Source organism: Odocoileus virginianus, chromosome 14 (genome assembly GCF_023699985.2).
Source record: "Odocoileus virginianus isolate 20LAN1187 ecotype Illinois chromosome 14, Ovbor_1.2, whole genome shotgun sequence".
NCBI lineage: Eukaryota > Metazoa > Chordata > Mammalia > Artiodactyla > Cervidae > Odocoileus > Odocoileus virginianus.
This window is the reverse complement of record NC_069687.1, coordinates 35,775,589-35,796,550: the sequence shown is the minus strand read 5'-3', so window position 1 is coordinate 35,796,550 and position 20,962 is coordinate 35,775,589. Positions and strand designations below refer to the sequence as shown.

General features: G+C 42.6%; 2 protein-coding genes across 3 annotated transcripts in view; one reads left to right on the top strand and one right to left on the bottom strand.

Annotated features, from left to right (window-relative positions):
* MROH2B (maestro heat like repeat family member 2B) overlaps window positions 1–312 on the top strand; it is a 72,278-nt gene extending 71,966 nt beyond the window's left edge. For both annotated transcript variants that reach the window (XM_070476628.1, XM_070476629.1), the window contains one exon: window positions 170–312. In XM_070476628.1, coding sequence (XP_070332729.1) covers window positions 170–276 — 107 coding nt within the window. In that variant the 3' untranslated portion in view covers window positions 277–312. The remainder of the gene's footprint in view (window positions 1–169) is intronic.
* Window positions 313–17,984: 17,672 nt separating this feature from the next.
* C7 (complement C7) overlaps window positions 17,985–20,962 on the bottom strand; it is a 56,009-nt gene continuing 53,031 nt past the window's right edge. Inside the window, exon 18 of the mRNA XM_070476625.1 lies at window positions 17,985–19,962. Within this exon, the coding sequence (XP_070332726.1) occupies window positions 19,781–19,962 (182 nt within the window). The 3' untranslated portion in view covers window positions 17,985–19,780. The remainder of the gene's footprint in view (window positions 19,963–20,962) is intronic.

Genomic DNA, 20,962 nt, shown 5'->3' with positions numbered 1-20,962 from the left:
CAAAATAGTTTCTAAATTGTGGAACCAAATCCTACCCATTAGGGTGAAATATAAGCCCAGGGGCCTGAGCCCCACGTAGCTCTGATCCTTAGTGGAGGCTTCCCTGTACTGCGAACTTAGGGCCTTGGCTTTCTTCCCTCAGTTGGCATTGCTCTTCTTTCCATTTCAGGGCTCCAAGCACTTCGACAGGACCCCTGTATCAGTGTCCAGAGAGCAGCCGAAGCTGCCACGCAGACCCTCCTAAGAAAGTGTAAAGAGATAAGTGTCCATCTGTAAACCATCAGGAAATAAACTGCTAGGCTTTTTCTATAACTGACTCCTGTCTTCATCCTCACAACTCACAAACTTGTAATATCTTGAGGAAAGAGGTGGCACCCAGGATGGGGATCTTGAGGTAGTGGTATATATCCCTTACCCTCCAGACTCTCCCTGGTGGCTTCTGTTAGCAAAAACCACACTCACCAGTTCACATGAGGAATAACCTGTGATGTGAGTGGTGACAGCCACATGGCCTTTGCACAGGACAGCCTTCTATGGAAGCTTACATCCCAGCAGATGCCCAAAAAATGACAGAATGTCAAACAGTTCTGCTGCCACTGAGGACTGCTGCTACTTTCCACACATAGCCCCTTTTCATATCTTTGCCTGTTTTGACTTGCTACTCATGCTCTTTTCTTTCTAAAAAAGTCTTATGACAAACTTTAACCTGTCTGTTCTTACTTTGTAATTTATGTGTCGAGATTGCACCCCAGGGACTTTTCTACAAAAGGCCCTTCCTGACATTGTATTAAATCTCACTGTCTCCTTTCATTTTTATCCTAGAGCATTCCCCTCTTTGAATTGTGTGTGTGTGCAAGTGCATATGTGTTAACCTGCTTCATGGTATCTGAATCATAACTCTTCACTCTTTTTCACAGTGCACACCTGAAAAGCTATGTACAGGAAGTCATGTTCAGGCAAAGAAACTTCTAACACAGAGTCCGGACTCAGTTAACACCACCGCTATCACAGTCATTCATTAGCAGCCTTATTTTTTGCTATTATTTTTGTCTTGTGGACATAAAATTTCAAACACTGAGCTCAAGTATGATCTGGCCCTTTGTTCAGATTTCTAAAATAAAGATAAACTGATAGTCAGCTTTAAGGGTACAATGTATTTAACACTGTACATTAAACAATTAGAGAAAATCTAGGGGGTATCATAACTACATCTTTTATATTTAGTAGCGCAAGTATAGGGACAAGCCATGCAATTGGAGGAAAAACCTGTTCGGGACTGACAGAGAGGTCCTTGGTTGCTGGCAGGATCTCCTCCTGACTCCAGACTTGAGAAAAACCAGGAGTCTGTCAGTATACGAAAACCACTGAACTCAGGACAAACAGTTACAAGATATTAAGGAACTGGCTCTTGGCAATTCGGATTTTGGGGCCCAGTTTGAGGAAAGCAGGGTTGGCTGGAGACTGGAAATGGTGCAGTTCAAGTCTAGAATCGATGGATTAGCACAGAAGTCTAGAAACAGAATGTTAGTGCCTTCTTCAAAAATCCCCAGTTTTCCAACAAGTTCTAGGATTCTTTTCGCAAACAATGGCAACACTTACTAAATTGACGTCTCTCCTTATAAATTCCTCTAGTCTATATTCTAATCCCTTCATCCTCAAGTTCTTGAGAAAATATCTTTCATTCCCACCAAACATTTTAGGAACCAAAGGAGTCTTTTAGGTCAGAGATTTTAGACCAGAGTCTCATTTATTCATCTGTTCAACAAATATTTATTGAGTGCATATAAAGGTGTAAGGCACTGTTACAGCCACTGGGGCTACAATGATGAGGAAAAAAAGTAGAAAAATTCTACCCTCATTAAATTTATACTCTATGACATCTGTGTATAATTTCCAGAGGATTGAGCCAGCCTCCAAGATGGCTCCAAATGATTCTTGCCTCCTGGTGTTCCTGTAACCCTCTTCCCACAGTGAATAGAAATGCCTGTTCAATCAATACAAAAGTTCAGAAATGACAGTGTGTGACTTTCAAGGCAAGGTCATAAGTGGTACTGCCTTCTCTTGAATCACCCACTCTGGAGGAAGCCAGCTGCCAACATAAGGATGCTCAAGCAGCCCAAAAAGAGATCCATGTGGCCAAGAACTGATTCCTTCTACAAACAACCATAGTTAACTTGCTAGGTTCGTTAAGGAGCCATCTTGGAAATGAATGCATGAGCCCTGGGCAAAGCCTTCAGATGATTGAAGCCTCAGTTGACACATTGACTGGATTATGAGATAAAATATAGAATGCCCAATGAAATTTGAATTTCGGGCAAGCAATGAGTACTTTTTTCAGTAAAAGCATGTCTTGATTATTTCATGGGACACACTTCTACTAAAGAATCATTTATTGTTTTTCTAAAATTCCAAAATTAACTGAACATCTTGTATTTTTATTTGCTAAATCTGGCCACCCCAGTACAATCTAACCATAATCCTGGGTCAGAATCACTAAGCTAAACCACTCCTTGATTCCTGAACCACAAAACTGTATGAGATAATAAATCTATGTTGTTTTAAGCCACTAAGCTTTAAGGTAATTTGCTATGCACTAATGGGTAACTATTAAACAGAAAGTCTGTTATCCCACCTGAAGTCATAAAGTTTCTGTGTATAATTGCATAGGTGTATTTTGGGGTAATGGATTTAATTAAATTCTTAATGGAGTCAGGAGCTATTCCAAAGCATTAACACACATGAAACAAAGCAAGAAGGCAAGAAATACAGTTTAGTTGACTTCTTTGGCAGGTTATTTTAAGTCAAATGACATTTCCAATAGAACTTTCTCCAATGATGGAAATGCTCTATATCTGCACTGGCCAATATGGTAGCTACTAGCCTTAGAATATGGCTAGTCTATCAGAGAAATTAAGTTTTTAATTTTAAGTAGCCATATGTACCTAATAGCTACAGTATCCCACAAGACAATTTCAGAATATGGGGCAAAGAGTTGTAACAGAACTTGGGCTGAGCCACCCATAACTACAGGATATTCTCAACAAGTATAAATTCATTCACACAAGATCTTGTCTGATACTTCTTCACATATCCATCCCCACTATTACTCTTCACCCATCCTGAAAGGAGCCTCCCTTATCATTGATTGGTGGAAGTTAGGTAGAATGGCCACATGAAACACATACCACAACTGAACTTTTGTCTAAACCCTAATCTTAGAGGGATTCACCCTGACACACATTTCCAAGACTCTTTTTATCACATTCCAGCTTCACCCTTTACTAGTTGTGTGACAGGGGGAAAAATCATTTTACCTGCCTGTACTTCAATTTCCACATCTTTAAACTGGGATCATGGAACACAGTTCCTTGTAAACTGGGAACAAGTAACACCGCCTTGTCTAACTCAATGAAACTATGAGCCATGTGGTGTAGGGTCACTCAAGATGGATGGGTCATGGTGGAGAGTTCTGACAAAATATGGTCCACCAGAGAAGGGAATGGCAAACCACTTCAGTATTCTTGCCTTGAAAACCCCATGAACAGTATGAAAAGGCAAAAAGATAGGACTCTGAAAGATGAACTCCCCAGGTCAGTAAGTTCCCAATATGCTACTGGAGATCAGTGGAGAAATAACTCCAGGAAGAATGAAGAGATGGAGCCAAGCAAAAACAACATCCAGTTGTGGATGTGACTGGTGATGGAAGTAAAGTCCGGTGCTGTAAAGAACAATATTGCGTAGGAACCTGGAATGTTAGGTCCATAAATCAAGGCAAATTGGAAGTGGTCAAACAGGAGGTGGCAAGAGTGAACACTGACTCTTGGAATCAGTGAACTAAAATGGACTGGATTGGCTGAATTTACCTCAGATGACCATTATATCTACTATTGTGGGCAAAAATCCCTTAGAAGAACTGGAGTAGCCATCATACTCAACAAAAGAGTCTGAAATGCAGTACTTGGATGCAGTCTCAACAATGACAGAATGATCTCTGTTGGCTTCCAAGAGAAACCATTGAATATCACAGTAATCCAAGTCTATGCCCCTACCAGTAATGCTGAATAAGCTGAAGCTGAACGGTTCTATGAAGACCCTCTAGAACTAACACCCAGAAAGGATGTCCTTTTCATTATAGGGGAGCGTAATGTAAAAGTAGGAAGTCAAGAGATACCTGGAGTAACAGGCAAATTTGGCCTTGGAGTACAGAATGAAGCAGGGCAAAGGCTAACAGAGATTTGTCAAGAGAACGCACTGGTCATAGCAAACACCCACTTCCAACAACACAAGAGAAGACTCTACACATGGACATCACAAGATGGTCAATAATGAAATCAGATTGCTTATATTCTTTGCAGCCAAAGATGGAGAAGCTCTATATAGTCAGCAAAAACAAGACCGGGAGCAGACTGTGGCTTGGATGATGAACTCCTTATTGCCAAATTCAGACTTAAATTGAAGAAAGTAGGGAAAATCACTAGATCATTCAGGCATGACCTAAATTAAATCCGTTACAATTATACAGTGGAAGTGACAAACAGATTCAAGGGAATTAGATCTGATAGACAGAGTGGCTGAAGAACTATGAACAGAGATTGGTGACATTGTACAGGAGGCAGGGATCAAGACCATCCCCAAGGAAAAGAAATGCAAAAAGGCAAAATGGCTGTCTGAGGAGGCCTTACAAATAGCTGTTAATAGAAGAGAAGCAAAGGCAAAGGAGAAGAGAAAAGATATACCCATTTGAGTGCAAAATTCCAAAGAATAGCAAGGAGAAATAAGAAAGCCTTCTCCAGTGATCAGTGCAAAGAAATAGAGGAAAACAATAGAGTGGGAAAGACTAGAGATCTCTTCAAGAAAATTAGAGATACCAAGGGGGTATTTCATGTAAAGATGGGCACAATAAAGGACAGAAATGGTATGGACCTAAAAGAAGCAGAAGATATTAACAAGAGGTGGCAAGAATACACAGAAGAACTATACAAAAAAGATCTTCATGACCCAGATAATCATGATGGTGTGATCACTCACCTAGAGCCAGACATCCTGGAATGGGAAGTCAAGTGGGCCTTAAGAAGCATTACTACGAGCAAAGCTAGTGGAGGTGATGGAATTTCAGTTGAGCTATTTCAAATCCTAAAAGATGATGCTGTGAAAGTGCTGCACTCAATATGCCAGCACATTTGGAAAACTCAGCAGTGTCCACAGGACTGGAAAAGGTCAGTTTTCATTCCAATCCCAAAGAAAGGCAATGCCAAAGAATGCTTGAACTACTGCACAGTTATCTTACACGCTGGCAAAGTAATGCTCAAAATTCTCCAGGCCAGGCTTCCACAGTGCGTGAACCGTGAACTTCACATTCTGTTGAAATCCAGCTTTCTAAATCCAGCTTGGATTTAGAAAAGGCAGAGGAACCAGAAATCAATTTGCCAACATCTTTTGGAGCATCAAAAAAGTAAGAGAGTTCCAGAAAAACATATATTTCTGCTTTATTGACTATTCCAAAGCTTTTGACTCTGTGGATCATGACAAACTGTGGAAAATTCTTAAAGAAATGGGAATACCAGACCCCCTGACCTGCCTCTTAAGAAACCTGTATGTAGGTCAGGAAGCAACAGTTAGAACTGGACATGGAACAGCAGACTGGTTCCAAATAGGGAAAGGAGTACGTCAAGGCTGTATATTGTCACCCTGCTTATTTAAGGTATATGCAGAAGACATCATGAGAAATGCTGGGTTGGATGAAGCACAAGCTGGATTCAAGATTTCTGGGAGAAATATCAATAACCTCAGATATGCAGATGACACCATCCTTATGGCAGAAAGCGAAGAAGGACTAAAGAGCCTCTTAATGAAAGTGGAAGAGGAGAGTGAAAAAGTTGGCTTAAAACTCAACATTCAGAAAACTAAGATCATGGCATCCGGTCCCATCACTTCATGGCAAATAGATGGGGCAACAACAGAAACAGTGACAGACTTTATTTTGGGGGCTCCAAAATGACTGCATATGGTGACTGCAGCCATGAAATTAAAAGATGCTTGCTCCTTGGAAGAAAAGTCATGACCAACCTAGACAGCATATTAAATATCAGAGACAATTCTTTCCCAACAAAGGTCCATCTAGTCAAAGATACGGTTTTTCCAGTAGTCACGTGTGGAAGTGAGAGTTGGACTATAAAGAAAGCTGAGCGTCAAGGAACTGATGCTTTTGAACTGTGGTGTTGGAGAAGACTCTTGAGAGCCCCTTTGACTGCAAGGAATTCCAACCAGTCCATCCTAAAGGAAATCAGTCCTGAATATTCATTGGAAGGACTGATGTTGAAGCTGAAACTCCAATACTTCAGCCACCTGATGCGAAGAACTGATTCCTTTGAAAGGACCCTGATGCTGGGAAAGATTGAAGGCGGGAGGAGAAGGGGAGGACAGAGGAGAAGACGGATGCATGGTATCACCGACTCAATGGACATGAGTTAAAGTAAACTCTAGGAGCTGGTGATGTACAGGGAGGCCTGGCGTGCTGCAGTCCATGGGGTCACAAAAATTGGACATGACTGAGCAATTGAACTGAACTGAAACTGGGATCATACTTATCTACCTCAAGGTGCTATTGTGAAGATTAGACATGTTAGTGTACAGGTAAAGAATGTAGAAATCTGGCACAGAATCTTCATTAACTAAATGTCAACTATTCAATATAAATATTAATGAGTAACAGATTTATTATTAGAATCACAAATCTTAAAAAAAAAAAAAAGAATCACAAATCTTGACATAAATTCCATGATTGATAATATAAAGCCAACTGATTATCCCACCCCACATGGCACATTCCTAGCTCATTGAATGCTGCTGCTCTTCTAGGGAGGGTGGAAACAGCGTGGCCCCTCTAGTCAGAGGATCCAGCTCAGCTGCTCTGGCAGCCTCTTACAGACTGTAATTTCCCACTGAAGCCTTCTTGCTTGCTCTCATAACGTGCAGAATAAGTCACAGTCAGGTTGTGTGACAGGAGAAATTTAGATCTATTTGCTCACCTCAACAAGTATTTCCATTAACCCCTCCCAAACACTACCATCCACTCAGAGTGGCCCACCCCCACACCCCTTGATGCCTCTCTTTTGATTAATCCTCCACTGGCCTCCATGGTTCATCTCTATGGTTCACGCACAGGCACGTTACTCAGCGGGGAGAGACTTCTTGACGATCTCAGGAAATAGAGTTATAGAGAAAACATATATTCAAGTACTTTTGAAGAAATTACAGATTTGTTTTCCAGTCTTACTCCTGCTGCTTGCCTCACTATTACTTGCACATGTAATCATTTTTCAACTTGTGTTTACTTTAGGATAGAGATTCGGTGATGTTCACAGACTGCTTAATGGGTCAGCACTACTCTGAAGCCCTCTGAATGACATTATTTTGCAATTCAGCACTCTGCCCTTTAACCCAACAGTGAGGGCAGTGTTCTGCCAGAAAATCAGAGACGTTTAGCTTGGCTGACTTTGCTAAGAAGGCAGTTTTACCAGAAAACAGGAAAACAAAAAGCCACAAATGGGAAGAAGAAGACACGCTTCCAGAGAAAGAAGCCAGGGGGATTGCTTAATTGAGATTTTCCCCATACCACCACAGTTTTAAACCATAAAATCGAAGACCAGGCACTTCTTCTGGAGCCCTCAAGGGATTCCAGCAAGGTTACAGCAGACATCTTCTAACAGCGTTTTATTCTCAGGTGACTTAGTCCCCAACTCCATGGTTACCCTTCAGATTATCTAAGTATAAAACTAGAAAACGCATGTCAATCAGACATGGTAGCAACCTGTAAGCTAATCAGAATATTTGATCTACGTCCTGACAGAAAGAAACTCTCTGGCAAGAAATTTTCTACAGCTACAGTCTGAGAATTATCATTCTTCAGAATTTCTCTTTCTTTTTAATTTACTTTAAGTATCCCTAAAACCAGGACAGTGTAAAACATGGGATGAGTCAGGAGCAACGTGAGGGAAGGGCAGTGGGGCTCATCACAAAAATACGTGTGTGTTTGTGCACATATAGAAACCACTAAGACATGACCTGGGAAATGCCATTTGCTTCTTCCCTCTGCTTTACCAAACTTTATTTATCCAATAAAACAATATTACTTGTTTGTATTCCTTCTGGACACACTGTCCTGGATTTTATTTATAGCATTAGGTGCTTATCCTGAAAGCAAGATAAATTTGGAGAACACAATTTTCTAAATATATGTGACTCATAGTTTCTTTTTCAATTTGAGAGCCATCGGAAAACACAAGATAAGAAATCCTTCCCTCTACCTTACCTACCACTTCCTCCTAATATTCTGAAGTAACTCTTGGGAGGATTAAATTGACCAATGCCCTAACACCTGAATTGCACAGCAGTCAAAAAGAAACTCTATCTTGAAAACAGGGAACATGGAGAATTGCTTATTAGTCTGCAGGACAGGTTCACCAGGACTTTTTAAATTTTTCTGAGAAAGATGGGGGAGTTGAAATTTATCTTTACTTTCATTCCAGTGGAATTATAATTATCTCACATCCAACCTTCAGTGGCTCTGCTTAGAGTTGAGATGGTGAGAATGTGCCAGGCGTGTGGATGGGGGTAGACAGGTCTATGGGGACATTTTGCAATCTGTAACATTTCATAGAGTGTGGAGTGGAGCCCCATGACTGTACCAAAAAGGTGTTACTAAGAGATAAAGACAGCTAAATAGCAAAGGGCCGAATGTTGAAGGACAAATTGAGTTATACTGTATTTGGAAGACACCAGGTTATCAAAAGAAGTTCTTGATAAAGGTAATGAAGTAAAAAACTAGTATTTTAGCATGCAATTAACAGAGTAGATAAGCTAGCAAGTTAGACATAGGTGACTTAGTCCTTTGGGCTAAGGACTATTATTTTTAAAAAAAGACAGAGACTTCCCTGGCCATCCAGTGATTAAGACTTCACCTTCCAAGGCAGGGGATGCAAGTTCAATCACTACTCAGGAAGCTAGGATCCCATATGCCTTGCAGTCAAAAGACCAAAACATAAAACAGAAACAATATTGTAACACTAAATAAAGGCTTTAAAAATGGTCCACATAAAAAAAAAAAAAAACTTTAAAAAATAAAAAGAAAGAAATGAGAGGGTCAATTACCAGTAAGGAGATTGAATCGGTAATAAAAATTCTTCCAACAGACAAAAGTCTAGGACCAGATGGCTTCACCAGTAAATGCTACCAAACATTTAAAGGAGAATCAATACCAATCTTTCTCAAAAAAAAATCTTACCCAAAAAATAGAAGAGGAAGGAACACTTCCAAACTCGTTTTACAAGCCCTGCATTACCCTGATACCAAAACCAGACAAGGATGCCACAAGACAAGAAAATTACAGACCAATATCCCTGATTAATATAGATGCAAAAGTCCTCAGTAAGATGTTAGCAAGTCAAGTTCAACTGGGTATTAAAAGGATCATACACCACGATATGCTCAAGTGGGACTTATGGCATAACAATTCATAGGAATATAGATCACCTTTCTCTTTTACAGAATATCACATCACACAATTGCATTGCTGATAGTGAGCAAGAAATAGCAACTACTCTAGATTTATTGGTAAAACCTTAACATGTTCGAGGTTGAGAAATATCTACCTAAACTGAGAGCATCTCCCTCAGTGACATGTCTAGGGGTCCAGTGGTATGGGACCATGTGGAGATATCCTATCTATGGGGAAGGATAAGTTATTGCATCCTGCTGCTCCTACAACCAAGAAAAGGCACAATGCCTAGTGGGCCTCTCACTTCACAGCAAAAGAAGTGCTACAATAGGCTTTTGTATTTTGGAGCAAAGGCCTGCCACCCTCTGCAAATTACTCTTCTTTCAAGAAACAAATTACTCTTCTTTGCCTGTTACTAGGCCTTAGTAGAGACGGAACACTTAATTGTGGGTCACCAAGTTACTATGTGAGCTGAGCTGCACACCGTGGACCAGGTGTTATCTGACCACCGAGCCAGAAAGCTGATGAGCACTGCAGCATCCCATCATCAAAGAGCAGTGATGCATACGTGATTGGGCCTGAGCAGGCTGAAGAGCGTAAGTTATGTGACAGTGTGACCCAAATGCCCAGACTCCCTACTCCTGCTATCCTGCCCTCTTTCTCCCGGGTGCACCTATGACCCCTAGGTGCATGATGAGTGCCGCAATCAGCTGACAGAGGAAGGGACAACTCAGACCTGGTTTACAGATGGGTCTGCACAGTGTGCAGTCACCACTCAGGAGCAGATGGCTACAACACCACAGCCCTTCCTCTGAAAACAGCAGGAAGGGAAACCCTCCTGGTGGACAGAACTTGGAGCAGGGCACCTGGCTTTTCACTTTGCGTGGAAGGAGCAATGGTCAGATGTGCATTATACTCAGATTCTTAGGCTGTGTCCACATGACCAGCTGTATAGTAGAGACGGGAGCTATAATTGTCATGAATATTTTCTCTTTGCTTTGTTATGAATTTGTGCATGTATATTAAGCAAATATAACTTTTTTCTTTTCTTCCTTATTTCCCTATCATGCAACATACTTTACATCATGCATGTAAGTATTGTTCATTTTGCATCATAGTATTTATGTTACAGGATATCGAGGAGAAAAGTAAACATCTCTCAAGTTCTCTGCCTCCTCTTCTGGGGAAAGGATGAGTATGTTTTCAATTGTATGTAAGAGAGTTAGGTGGAATTAAGACCTTATTATTATCTTCATTTGGAGATTAAGTATAGTTTAGAGATGTGCATGGGTGCCAAGCTAATAAGGGATGGACTTGTGATGGTTAATATTGTGTCAACTTGACTGGGCCACAAGATGCAAAATATCTAGTTAAACATTTTTTTTCTGGGTGTATCTGTGAGGGCATCTCCAGAAGAGATTCCCATTTGAAAGTGGATAGAATGAAGCAGATTGGCCTCCTCAATGTAGATGAGGACCACCCAACCCATTGAGGGCCCAAATAGAACCAAAAAAAGCAGAGAAATGTTGAATTTTCTCTCTCTACTTGAATACTTGATCTGAGACATTGGTCTCCTCCTGTCGTTGGAATGAGAATTACACCATTGGCACTCCTGGGTCTCAGGCCTTCAGAGTCAAACTGAAATTTACACCAGGGGCTTTGGGTTCTCTAGCATGCAATGGCAGATCATTGGACTTCTTAGCTTTCATAATCACATGAGCCAATTCCTAATAATAAAATTTATTTTATATGTGCTTGTATATATTTATACATGTTTATTTGGAGAACCCTAACAAATAAAATCTACTTATATGTACAATGTTTATACATACTACTTCAATAATCAAAGGGAAACTGGAGTAGCTATGTTAATACCAGACAAAGTGACTTCAAAACAAAGAATATATCAGATACAAAGAGATGTTTGATGGCAACAAATGGGTCAGTTTATCAAGAGGACAGAATAATCCTAAAAGTTTATGCATCTAACAATGGGGCTTCAAAACACAAGAAGCAAAACTGATGGAATTGAAAGAAGAAATAGATAAATCCACACAATAGTTGGAGCTTTCAACACTCCCAATAACTGATAGAACAAGCAGGCTGAAGATAAATAAGGATACAGAAGACTTGAACAACACTGCCAACTTGACCTTATTGACATTATGGAACACTCGACTGAACTGCAACAGAAGGCAACTTCCTTTCAAGTGCAAATGGAGCATTCACCAAACTAGATCGTATTTTGAACCATAAGACAAATCTCCATAAATTTAAAAGGATTGAAATCATTCAAAGTATGTTCTATAACCACAGTGGGATTGAGCTAGAAATCAATAACAGATATTTTGAAATATCCAAAATATTTAGAAAGTGAATGCTATTTAATTAAAAAGTCAATGTTTATTAAACTTTCATATCCTTAAGATAAAAATCACAATAGACATATTTCTGGGTAGATATACCATGTGTGCATATGTGCTCAGTCTCTCAGTTGTGTTCCATTCTTTGTGATCCGGTTGCAGGAAGGGGGACCCCTTCCAGGGCCTGAAACTGTACTCTTGTCTAACTCTTGGAAGTGAATTGTTCAAGGAGACACATGTGCTGACAAAGCAAGAGATTTTATGGGGAAAGGGCACCCGGGTGGAGAGCAGGAGGGTAAGGGAACCCAGGAGAACTGCTCTGCCACCAGTTTTATGGTGATGGGATTAGTTTCTGGGTTGTCTTTAGCCAATCATCCTGACTCAGAGTCCTTCCTGGTGGTGCATGCCTTGTTCAGCCAAGATGGATGCCGGCGAGAAGGATTCTGGGAGGTGGTCGGACATGTGGTGTCTCCTTTTGACCTTTCCCGAACTCTTCCAGTTGCTGGTGGCTTATTAGTTCCAGGATGATTGGCTAAAGACATCCCAGAAACTAATCCCATCACCATAAAACCTGAGACCATGAGCCACGCAGCAGAGCAGTTCTCCTGGGTTCCCTTACCCTCCTGCTCTCCACCCGGGTGCCCTTTCCCCATAAAATCTCTTGCTTTGTCAGCACATGTGTCTCCTTGGACAATTCACTTCCGAGTGTTAGACAAGAGCCCAGTTTCAGGCCTGGAAGGGGTCCCCCTTCCTGCAACAACCCCATGGACTGTAGCCAACCAGGCTCCTCTGTCTATGGAATTTTCCAGAAAAGAATACTGGAGTGGATTACTGTTCCCTATTTCAGGAGATCTTCCCAACCCAGGAATAGAACCTGTCTCATGGATCTCCTGCATTGGAAGGCATATTCTTTACCACTGTACCACCTGGGAAGCCAGGTATAACCGTAGACACATTCAAATACACACAGTAGATTCATGAAGCATTAAAAAAACATTTATTTCAATCCATTTTAAAAGATCAGTTTGAGGAATTCATCATATTTACACAGTTGAATCTTTTTTTTTTTTAAAGACTGATCTGAGTTAACGACAAATATTCCATATTGGTTGCTGAACACCAGAATGCTGTCCAAGGAACCATCATTTAAATAAAACAACCTGAAAATAAGGCAATTCTCACATACACAAGCATACAGCTGAATCTTTTTAAAAGAGCTATGGAAATTACTGTGTTTTCATTCCAGTAACCAAATATTATCTTGACTGTTGGTTTATTTTCTTAATAAGACGAAGTATAGCAAAAATTTTAGAACCGGTTGTTGTTGTTTAGTCGTCAAGTCATGTCCGACTCTTTGCAGCCCCATAGACTGTAGCCTGCCAGCTCCTCTGTTCATAGAATTTCCCAGGCAAGAATACAGGAGAGGGTTGCTGTTTCCTTCTCCAGGGGATCTTCCCAACATCGGGATTGAATCCATGTCTTCTGCATTGGCAGGTGGATTCTTTACCACTGAGCAACCAGGGAAGCCCTTGAATCAGCAAGAAATGCTATTGTCATGCTATTGCTACCTGTTGCAATAACTATTGCCTACCTCCAATACACCAAAATAGTGGTTAAGAGTGTGAGCTACTGAACAAAAGGGCTTGGGTTTAAATTCCGTTTCCTCTAATTGTTATCGGTGTAAGTTGGGTAAATCACTGTTTCTCTATGCCTCCATTTCCTCATTTGTAAAATGAGACTAATAATAGTACTTATTCACGGTGTCATTAAGCTGATTAAATGAACTAATATATGTAAAGTGCTCCCAGCAGGTTTAGGTTTTCGTATTAATATTGCTCCTTTCCTGCATTCAGGTTTTTATGTTCCACAGCCCAAGACTGAGTTCCAGTGTTGCTTTTCAGAAGAGATGGTATATCGCAGCCTGAGTTCCTTGGGACCTGGATTAGACATTCAAAACACTGTCTTTAAAATGTGAGAGAAAAGTGTCTCCAAGAATATGTGAGTTTCCATAAATCTGCTCTGCCCTATTTATATTATTTGCCAAGATTGCCAAAGGGCAAGCTCGTAAGATTCCTCACCAACCCGCTGGAAGAAGCAGCAGGTTTGACCAATAAATCACAGCAGTTTATGGTCTCTTCTATGGACTAAATGTGTCTCATCAAAACCCATACGCTGAAGCCTTAATCTCCAAGGTGATGGTATTTGGAGACGAAACCTCTGGGAGGTAATTAGGTTTAAATGAGGTCAGAAGTCATAAGGGCAGACCCCCACGAGGGGATTGGTGCCTTTATAAGAAGAGGAGGAGACCAGAGCTCCCCCTCCATCATGTGAGGACACAATAAGAAAGCAGTTGTCTGCAAACCAGGAGGAGGGCCTTCACTGGAGGCCCAATCTGCTGGGACCTTGATCTGGACTGTCCAGCCTCCAGGACTGTTTACACCTTCCAGTTTATGGTAGTATGTTATAGCAGCCAGAGCTAAGACATCTTGCTCTTTTACCCACTAAATGGGAAAAAAAGACTGTTCATCACAGATCAGAATTCCCAGTCTGCATCCCAGGGAACTGCCAGCTGCAGCCAGTTCCACTCTCAGAAGCAGGAACAACAGTCTCCTAATAAGCCAGCATCCCAAGATCAACTTTTCCAGAACTTAACATTTTTTAATATTCATTTATTTATCTGACTGTGTCAGGTCTTGCTTGCCGCATATAAGATCTTTACTTTGTCATGCGGGGTCTTTCCTTGCCACACACTGGCTCAGTCATGGTGCAAGGGGCATGTGGCATCTTTAGTTCCCTGACCAGAGATCAAATCCATGTTCCCTGCATTGCAAGGTGGACTCTTAACCACTGGACCACCAGAGAGGTCCTATCAATATCATTTAGATCTCAGGAATTTCTGCTTCCTCCGTAAGTCCTCTGCCTCATTCTGTACCGCCGTTCTCAAGTGCAAACAAACATCCTCATCCTAGGTCAGTCCTCCAACAGGGGACATGATTCAAAATTTCCTAACAATATTCCAAAAAAAGAAGGGAGAGAATTAGGAGGCCCACACTTTGACAGTACAAAAAGAGAAAGCATATCTACTTAAATCCAAGTATTTCAGAATACCTGCCCTGTGGGTGTCATAAGAGAACACTCTCACATAGCACATGAACCTGCCCCTGCCTGGCCAGACCCAACTCAAACACAACAGCGGGTTCACAGGACAGTCAAGGCACCAGCAGTATATAGAAATGGATGAGTACCACTCTGGGAAGCATAAGAGCCATTTCCAGACCAGGTCTGCCAACCAGCTATGTGACAATGGAAAATAACTGTAGAATGGCAGTGTTATTGAGCATATACAGCCAGTGTCCCGAGCCACAGGGCGCACAGAACCGTATCGTCAAGTCCCTACTCTCACCAGTCCAGAGGAGACTTGGAGACAAGATCTCTTCAAATGTGACTTCCCCTCACATCTAATGAATCTGTGCACCATGTCCTTGGTAAACAACCAATCACTGCATTTGTAAGAGACTCGAGATACTTTGGAAATCTTCCTACCGAAGTATTTAATCCTATGGGGCCACAGTGATCCCATCAGTGAGTATATCCAGGTTTACATCACATCTGACTTCAAGATTCACACCCACCACCCACCCCCACCCCCCACCCCATGGTGCTCAGCGTCTGTACAAAGAAGAATTTCTGGACTTAGAGTTCAGTGGGAGCCCTTTATGAACTACCATCATGGTACACACTTGGGTTGCATATGGTCTAGTAATACACCAGTCCTGGGACCTTCCTGTTAATCACTTTCTCCTGAGAATGTCTGGTAAAATTTTCCCTTGATGAGAAAATTCCACTCCACTATTATAGAAAAGTCCTTTGACCTGTCTGTATTCCCAGCCCACTTGGTCAGCAGATTCTTGCATCACAGACAGTTTTTCAGCAGCACATCTGATTTATTCTGTCAGTGCTTCTCGGTCGTGAGCATCATTGACCTGTTGTGTACCTGAGGCCCCTCCCCTGGGATCCAGTACCAGCCCCGTCTTGTAGGGATGCACAGAAATAATAGTGATAACAGAGTAATACTTAATGTTTGTCCTTTCTCAGGAAATTGTCCTCAGCCTGTAAATCAAAAAGCACTTTATTGTTCTTTCTTCTGCCCACCTTTTCACCTTCAGCCCACCCTTTCTGAAACAACAGTCTTCTCATCTGGTCTTATTAACCCTTGGCTAAAAAAGCAAATTTTTTTTTACGTGATTGATGTTTTGAGAATCAATCTGGAGCTTTGCATGACAGGAATAAATAAAAAGACAAATTGCAAGTGCTTTGGTTGTCACAGCAGGGACTCCTATCATGCCATCAGCTTTCTTGTCCCCAAATGTGTGAACTGCCTGAAAGACCAAGGTAATTGAAAAGCATGCATATACCTCGGGTTTCTCAGATATTAGGAGGAAATTGCCTCCTACTGCGGTTGCTTTCTGGCTCAGTGTTCTGAAAGAGAACAGGTCATTCCATTTCTAGCTGAAGTATTGAATCCATTTTAACTAGTCCATCAAGAAGAAAAGTCCTGGTACGCTGGTAGGTAGCTAGGATTAATGTGGTGGCTCAGTTCTGCTACTCCTGTACTAAGGAAGATCCAGTCTTTTTTTTTTTTCCCTCTCTCTCTCTCCCTCCCTCTCTCTCTCTCTCCCTCTCTCTTCTTTTCATTTCTCTTCTCTCCTCTTGTGTCTCCTCCTCCTATCCTACCTCAGACAAAGAAAGAGTCATAGATACACTTGAAAGCCCTAAGTATATAGGATCTTCATTTATGTTTACATTTATGATGACCACCTTCACTAGCTATTACGCCCATCTTACAAATAATCCAAATGCCTGTGGTAGGTCAGTATGCGTGCGGGTATGAGGGTGTAAGAAATATTGGTAGTACAGAAAAAATATAGAGCAAATGATAAATTGTGGGGTTGGTCCAAAAATATTGATAAATACACATACCTTAACCAAAAGCAAAAATAATTAACAGTCTCTGGTGAAGCTGTTTCAGGAAACACTGAGAAAACCAGCTGCTCAGCACCTGCAGCTCTGAACAGCTGCTCACCAACAGGATGGGCTCGCAAGTCCCATGGGAAGCTGAGATTAGCCGTGACCTGCCCAGCTGAGGTGGGGGTTGTGGGGGGGGGGGGTGGCTTCAATCCAATGAGCCAGTCACCTGGCTTGTTGTTAGGAAACTCAGAGTTCCAGGGGACATTTGTCAGACATCCCCCTTGCCATTCCACATCCCCACCATACCCCACCTGAATACCAAGAGCCTGCCCTCTGTTTCAGGGAGATTACAGCCATCCTGGACTGTTGCTGCTGGGAGGGAAGCTCCAAACAGAGCAGTTAGGATGGGGCTCATTAAATCCCAGGGCATTGATAAACAGCACTTCAGTTGGTCAATTGTTAGGAAATGTGTGGAGTGTCACAAGAAGACCCAGTCCAGTGCAATTAGGAGAGCTTCCAAAGCAGCTTCTCTGCCCGGTTGACTCACAGGGTCCACTGAAATTGTGAGTGATGGCCGGTAGGATGTGACTGGGCTCCCATGGAGCTCCCTGCAGCTAGTTAATGCCGAGCCGATTCCCTCCTCTCCCTCTGTCCCCCAGTAGGTGCAGACAGCTTCCACTTCAGCATGTTCTGCCTTCTCCTCCAAGGCTAGATCCCAGCCTGGTGCCCCTCGCCTGGTCTGAGGCAGAGGGAGGGACAGACAAGGGCATTCTCCCACTGTCTCTGTTTGCCTTGCGTCAGTTTTCATGACATAAACAGTCCTTCCAGCTTTCCTAAAGCCTTCTCCTTAGATGTTCAGGAACTCATTTTGGAAATCTCAAAGATTTTTAATGCTGTAAGTTACTTTCTTCCTGCAGCCCTGCTGCCATGATCCTAACTCTCTCATAGACAATTGTGAATGTCTCTGTCCAATTAGAGAGGAAGCCAAGGATAAGGATGTACAGAAAAGGAAAAAAACATGAAATTTAGTATTTCAAGACAGCATCTCTGTCCAATCTCATTCACTGGTCCCTGTTTAGCCACCAGTTATTCACTCATCCAGGATAGACCTGGAGGATATTATGCTAAATGAAATAAGCCAGACACAAAAAGATAAATACAGCATGATCTCACTTTATATAAGGTATCTAAAACAGTCAAACTCATGGAAACAGAGAGTAGAATGGTGGTTGCCTAGGGATAGGGGCAGGGAAAATGGGGAGGTGATGGTCAAAGTATATCAAGTTTCAGTTATACAAGATAAATGAGTTCTAGAGACCTCCTATACAACACAGTGCCTATAGCTAAAAATGTTGTAATGTATATTTAAATTTTTCTGAGAGGAAAGATCTTATGTTAAGTGTTCTTTCTGTTCTTATCATGATAATAATAATAATTACAATGGGGGTGGGAGAGAACTTTGGGAGGTGATAGATATGTTTATGGTCTTGATGGTGGTGATGTTTTCACCCATGTATGCATGCGCGAGTGCCAAGTCGCTTCAGTCATGTCTGACTGTTTGGACTGTAGCCCACTGGGCTCCTCTGTCCATGGGATTCTCCAGGCAAGAATACTGGAGTGGGTTGCCATGCCCTCCTCCCAGGGATCTTCCTTACCCAGGGATCAAACCCATATCTCTTATGTCTCCTGCATTGGCAGGTGGGCTCTTTACCACTAGCACTACCTAGGAAGTTTCTCACAGATGTATACTTATCCCCAAACTCATGTACAGTTCTTTACATGTCAATCATACCTTAATAAAGTAATTTAAAATGTTTTAAATATAAAAAAGAGCACATTAGCCATTCTTCATGGCAAGATTCTTTAAAATTAAACACAGATTTTTTTTTAATTCCAAAGAATGGTATCTTTAATGAGTTTTTAAATCATTGTCATTTAAAGTTTTATTAAAATGTATCAGAAAATACAGATATTATTTGTATATAAACACATATTTTAAAGCCCATTGAAGCCCACACATTTAACCTCCTACAGCTGCTATTTTGTTTTGATGAAAGATGAATAGGGGATAAATAGAAAGCTAATGCTTCAAATGGGTCTACCTGTAGAGTGCCTGGAAAAATCTAGGTGTGTATCCATATTAAAGAACACTCTTCACCCAAATATGCAATCACTCAATAGCTCAAGGATAAATGATGTTTCCTACCAAAAAAGAGAGAGAGAGAGAGAGGAGGAAGGCAAATTGCAGATCTTGAATTTGTCACATACTAAAGAAAAGCTCCAGAGAGAAGCCTGAATCGTATTTGTTCTCAGACAAGAAGGTAGAAGGCGCTCCTGTGGCCATCACGTAATGGATTCCACTTTGATGATGGGTGGTTCAACCCTCTGGTAAGATTAGGGATCTCCAGGTGTCCTGCCTGGGTCAACAGGGTGAAGCCTGGGATTACCATTTGGGATGGAATAATTGGATTCATCTTCCTCCACTCCAGGTCCCCTTTGTATTCGGTTTCACTGACTGAAGCCAGCCTCTCTAATCTTTATGTTTTCCTAATCAATTTGTAGAATGTATTCTGGCTCACGAGCGGAGTCAATCATACTTAAAAGAATCACAGAGCTTTGAAATTTCTCTAGCCTAACACTCTAATTTTCAGATTTTTTAAAAAAAAAAAAAAAAGGCAAGGTCCAGAGAAGTACAAAACATCTGCAAAGGTTCATCAATATCCTTCAGACTGACGTTTTTCAGAAAGAAAAGAGAAAGAAGATTTGAATTCAGGTTTGGGAGGACAAAGGACTGTGGGATTATGCAGCGGTACGAGTTGGAGGAAGGGGACACGGGGCGGGAGGAGAAAGAATGGGCCTTCGTGCTGGGAAGCCGTCTACAGCGCGGCTGGGCAGAGCTTTAGTTCAGCCACAGCGCCTGCGGGACGGCGAGCCGGCCCTCGGGCGCCCGGAACTACGCGGCCTCGGCGGCGCAGGGCCGGATGCTGCTGACGGAGATGCTCAGTCCCCTGCACCTCAGGACGCCGGCCTCGCACTCCGTCATCGTCTGCTCCCTGCCGTTCACCTCCACGCAGACGCTAAATCCTGCTTCCTCGCACTCCGAGGCGGCTCTGCAGACACATTCCCTGCCCTCGGCTGGAAAAAGAAGCGAGAGAGGCTTGATGGCACCTGGTGGAGGCGGGGGAGGCCTGGCGCATCCCCTCTAAAGTTATGCAAGTGGTGACTGGAGAGCTACGGGTCACCCACTCCCTGCCGCGCCCCTGGTGGCTCCGACGGTAAAGAATCTGCCTGTAATGCAGGAGACCCGGGTTCAATCCCTGGGTCAGGAAGATCCCCTGGAGCAGGGAATGGCAACCTGCTCCAGTATGCAGGACCGGGCAAGGGAGGCATTTTGCTCCAGAGTAAGCAGGTTCTGAGGCTGGTGCCAGGCTTCCTGTTGACTGGACCCCCGTGGGGCGGTTCTTTCCTTCAGGTGCTGCCCAGAGGGTCCCCAAACATGATGTGACCCCTCAACACCCAGACCGAAGGTGGAGACCTCAGCAAAGAGCTAGGCGGCAAGCCTCAGAGGGAGACAAAGAAAAGGAGAATTAACTTGCTTTGAGAGAGAGGCCCTGAAACCTGAAAGGCCTTATACCCCATAAAGACCAAACAGAAACGAATGGGAAGGAAAGTGGTGTGGGCGCTGAAGGGGCGAGGCTGGAATACACCGGCCAGGCATCCCCCGAAGGAGGGTAACCAGGTCGGCCTGCAGACTGTGGTGACTGCCAAACCGAAAGTGATGCAGACACGGCCATGGAGTTGTATGTGTCACCGTCTCTGCTGCAGACGGGACAGGGGTGAGGGGAGAGGTGTCCGGGGGTACCAGCCAGGAGCGGGAGGCCCTGAGGAGCTGGTAGAGACCTTACAGATCCAGAAAGCACCTTTAGGCTCCCAGATTTATAGATGGGGAAACTGAGGACCGTGACCTGGCGTGAGCAGCTCAGCTCTCCCCCCTCAGAGGTGGGACCCCTGGTGGTGGTTGTCAAGACCACTGTTAAGTGCTACCAGAACACCAGGACAGAAGGCCAGCAAGTGGTACCTCTTTTTCCATCACATCCTTCTGATTGCTTCTAGAAGAAAGTGTCAGCTTGACACT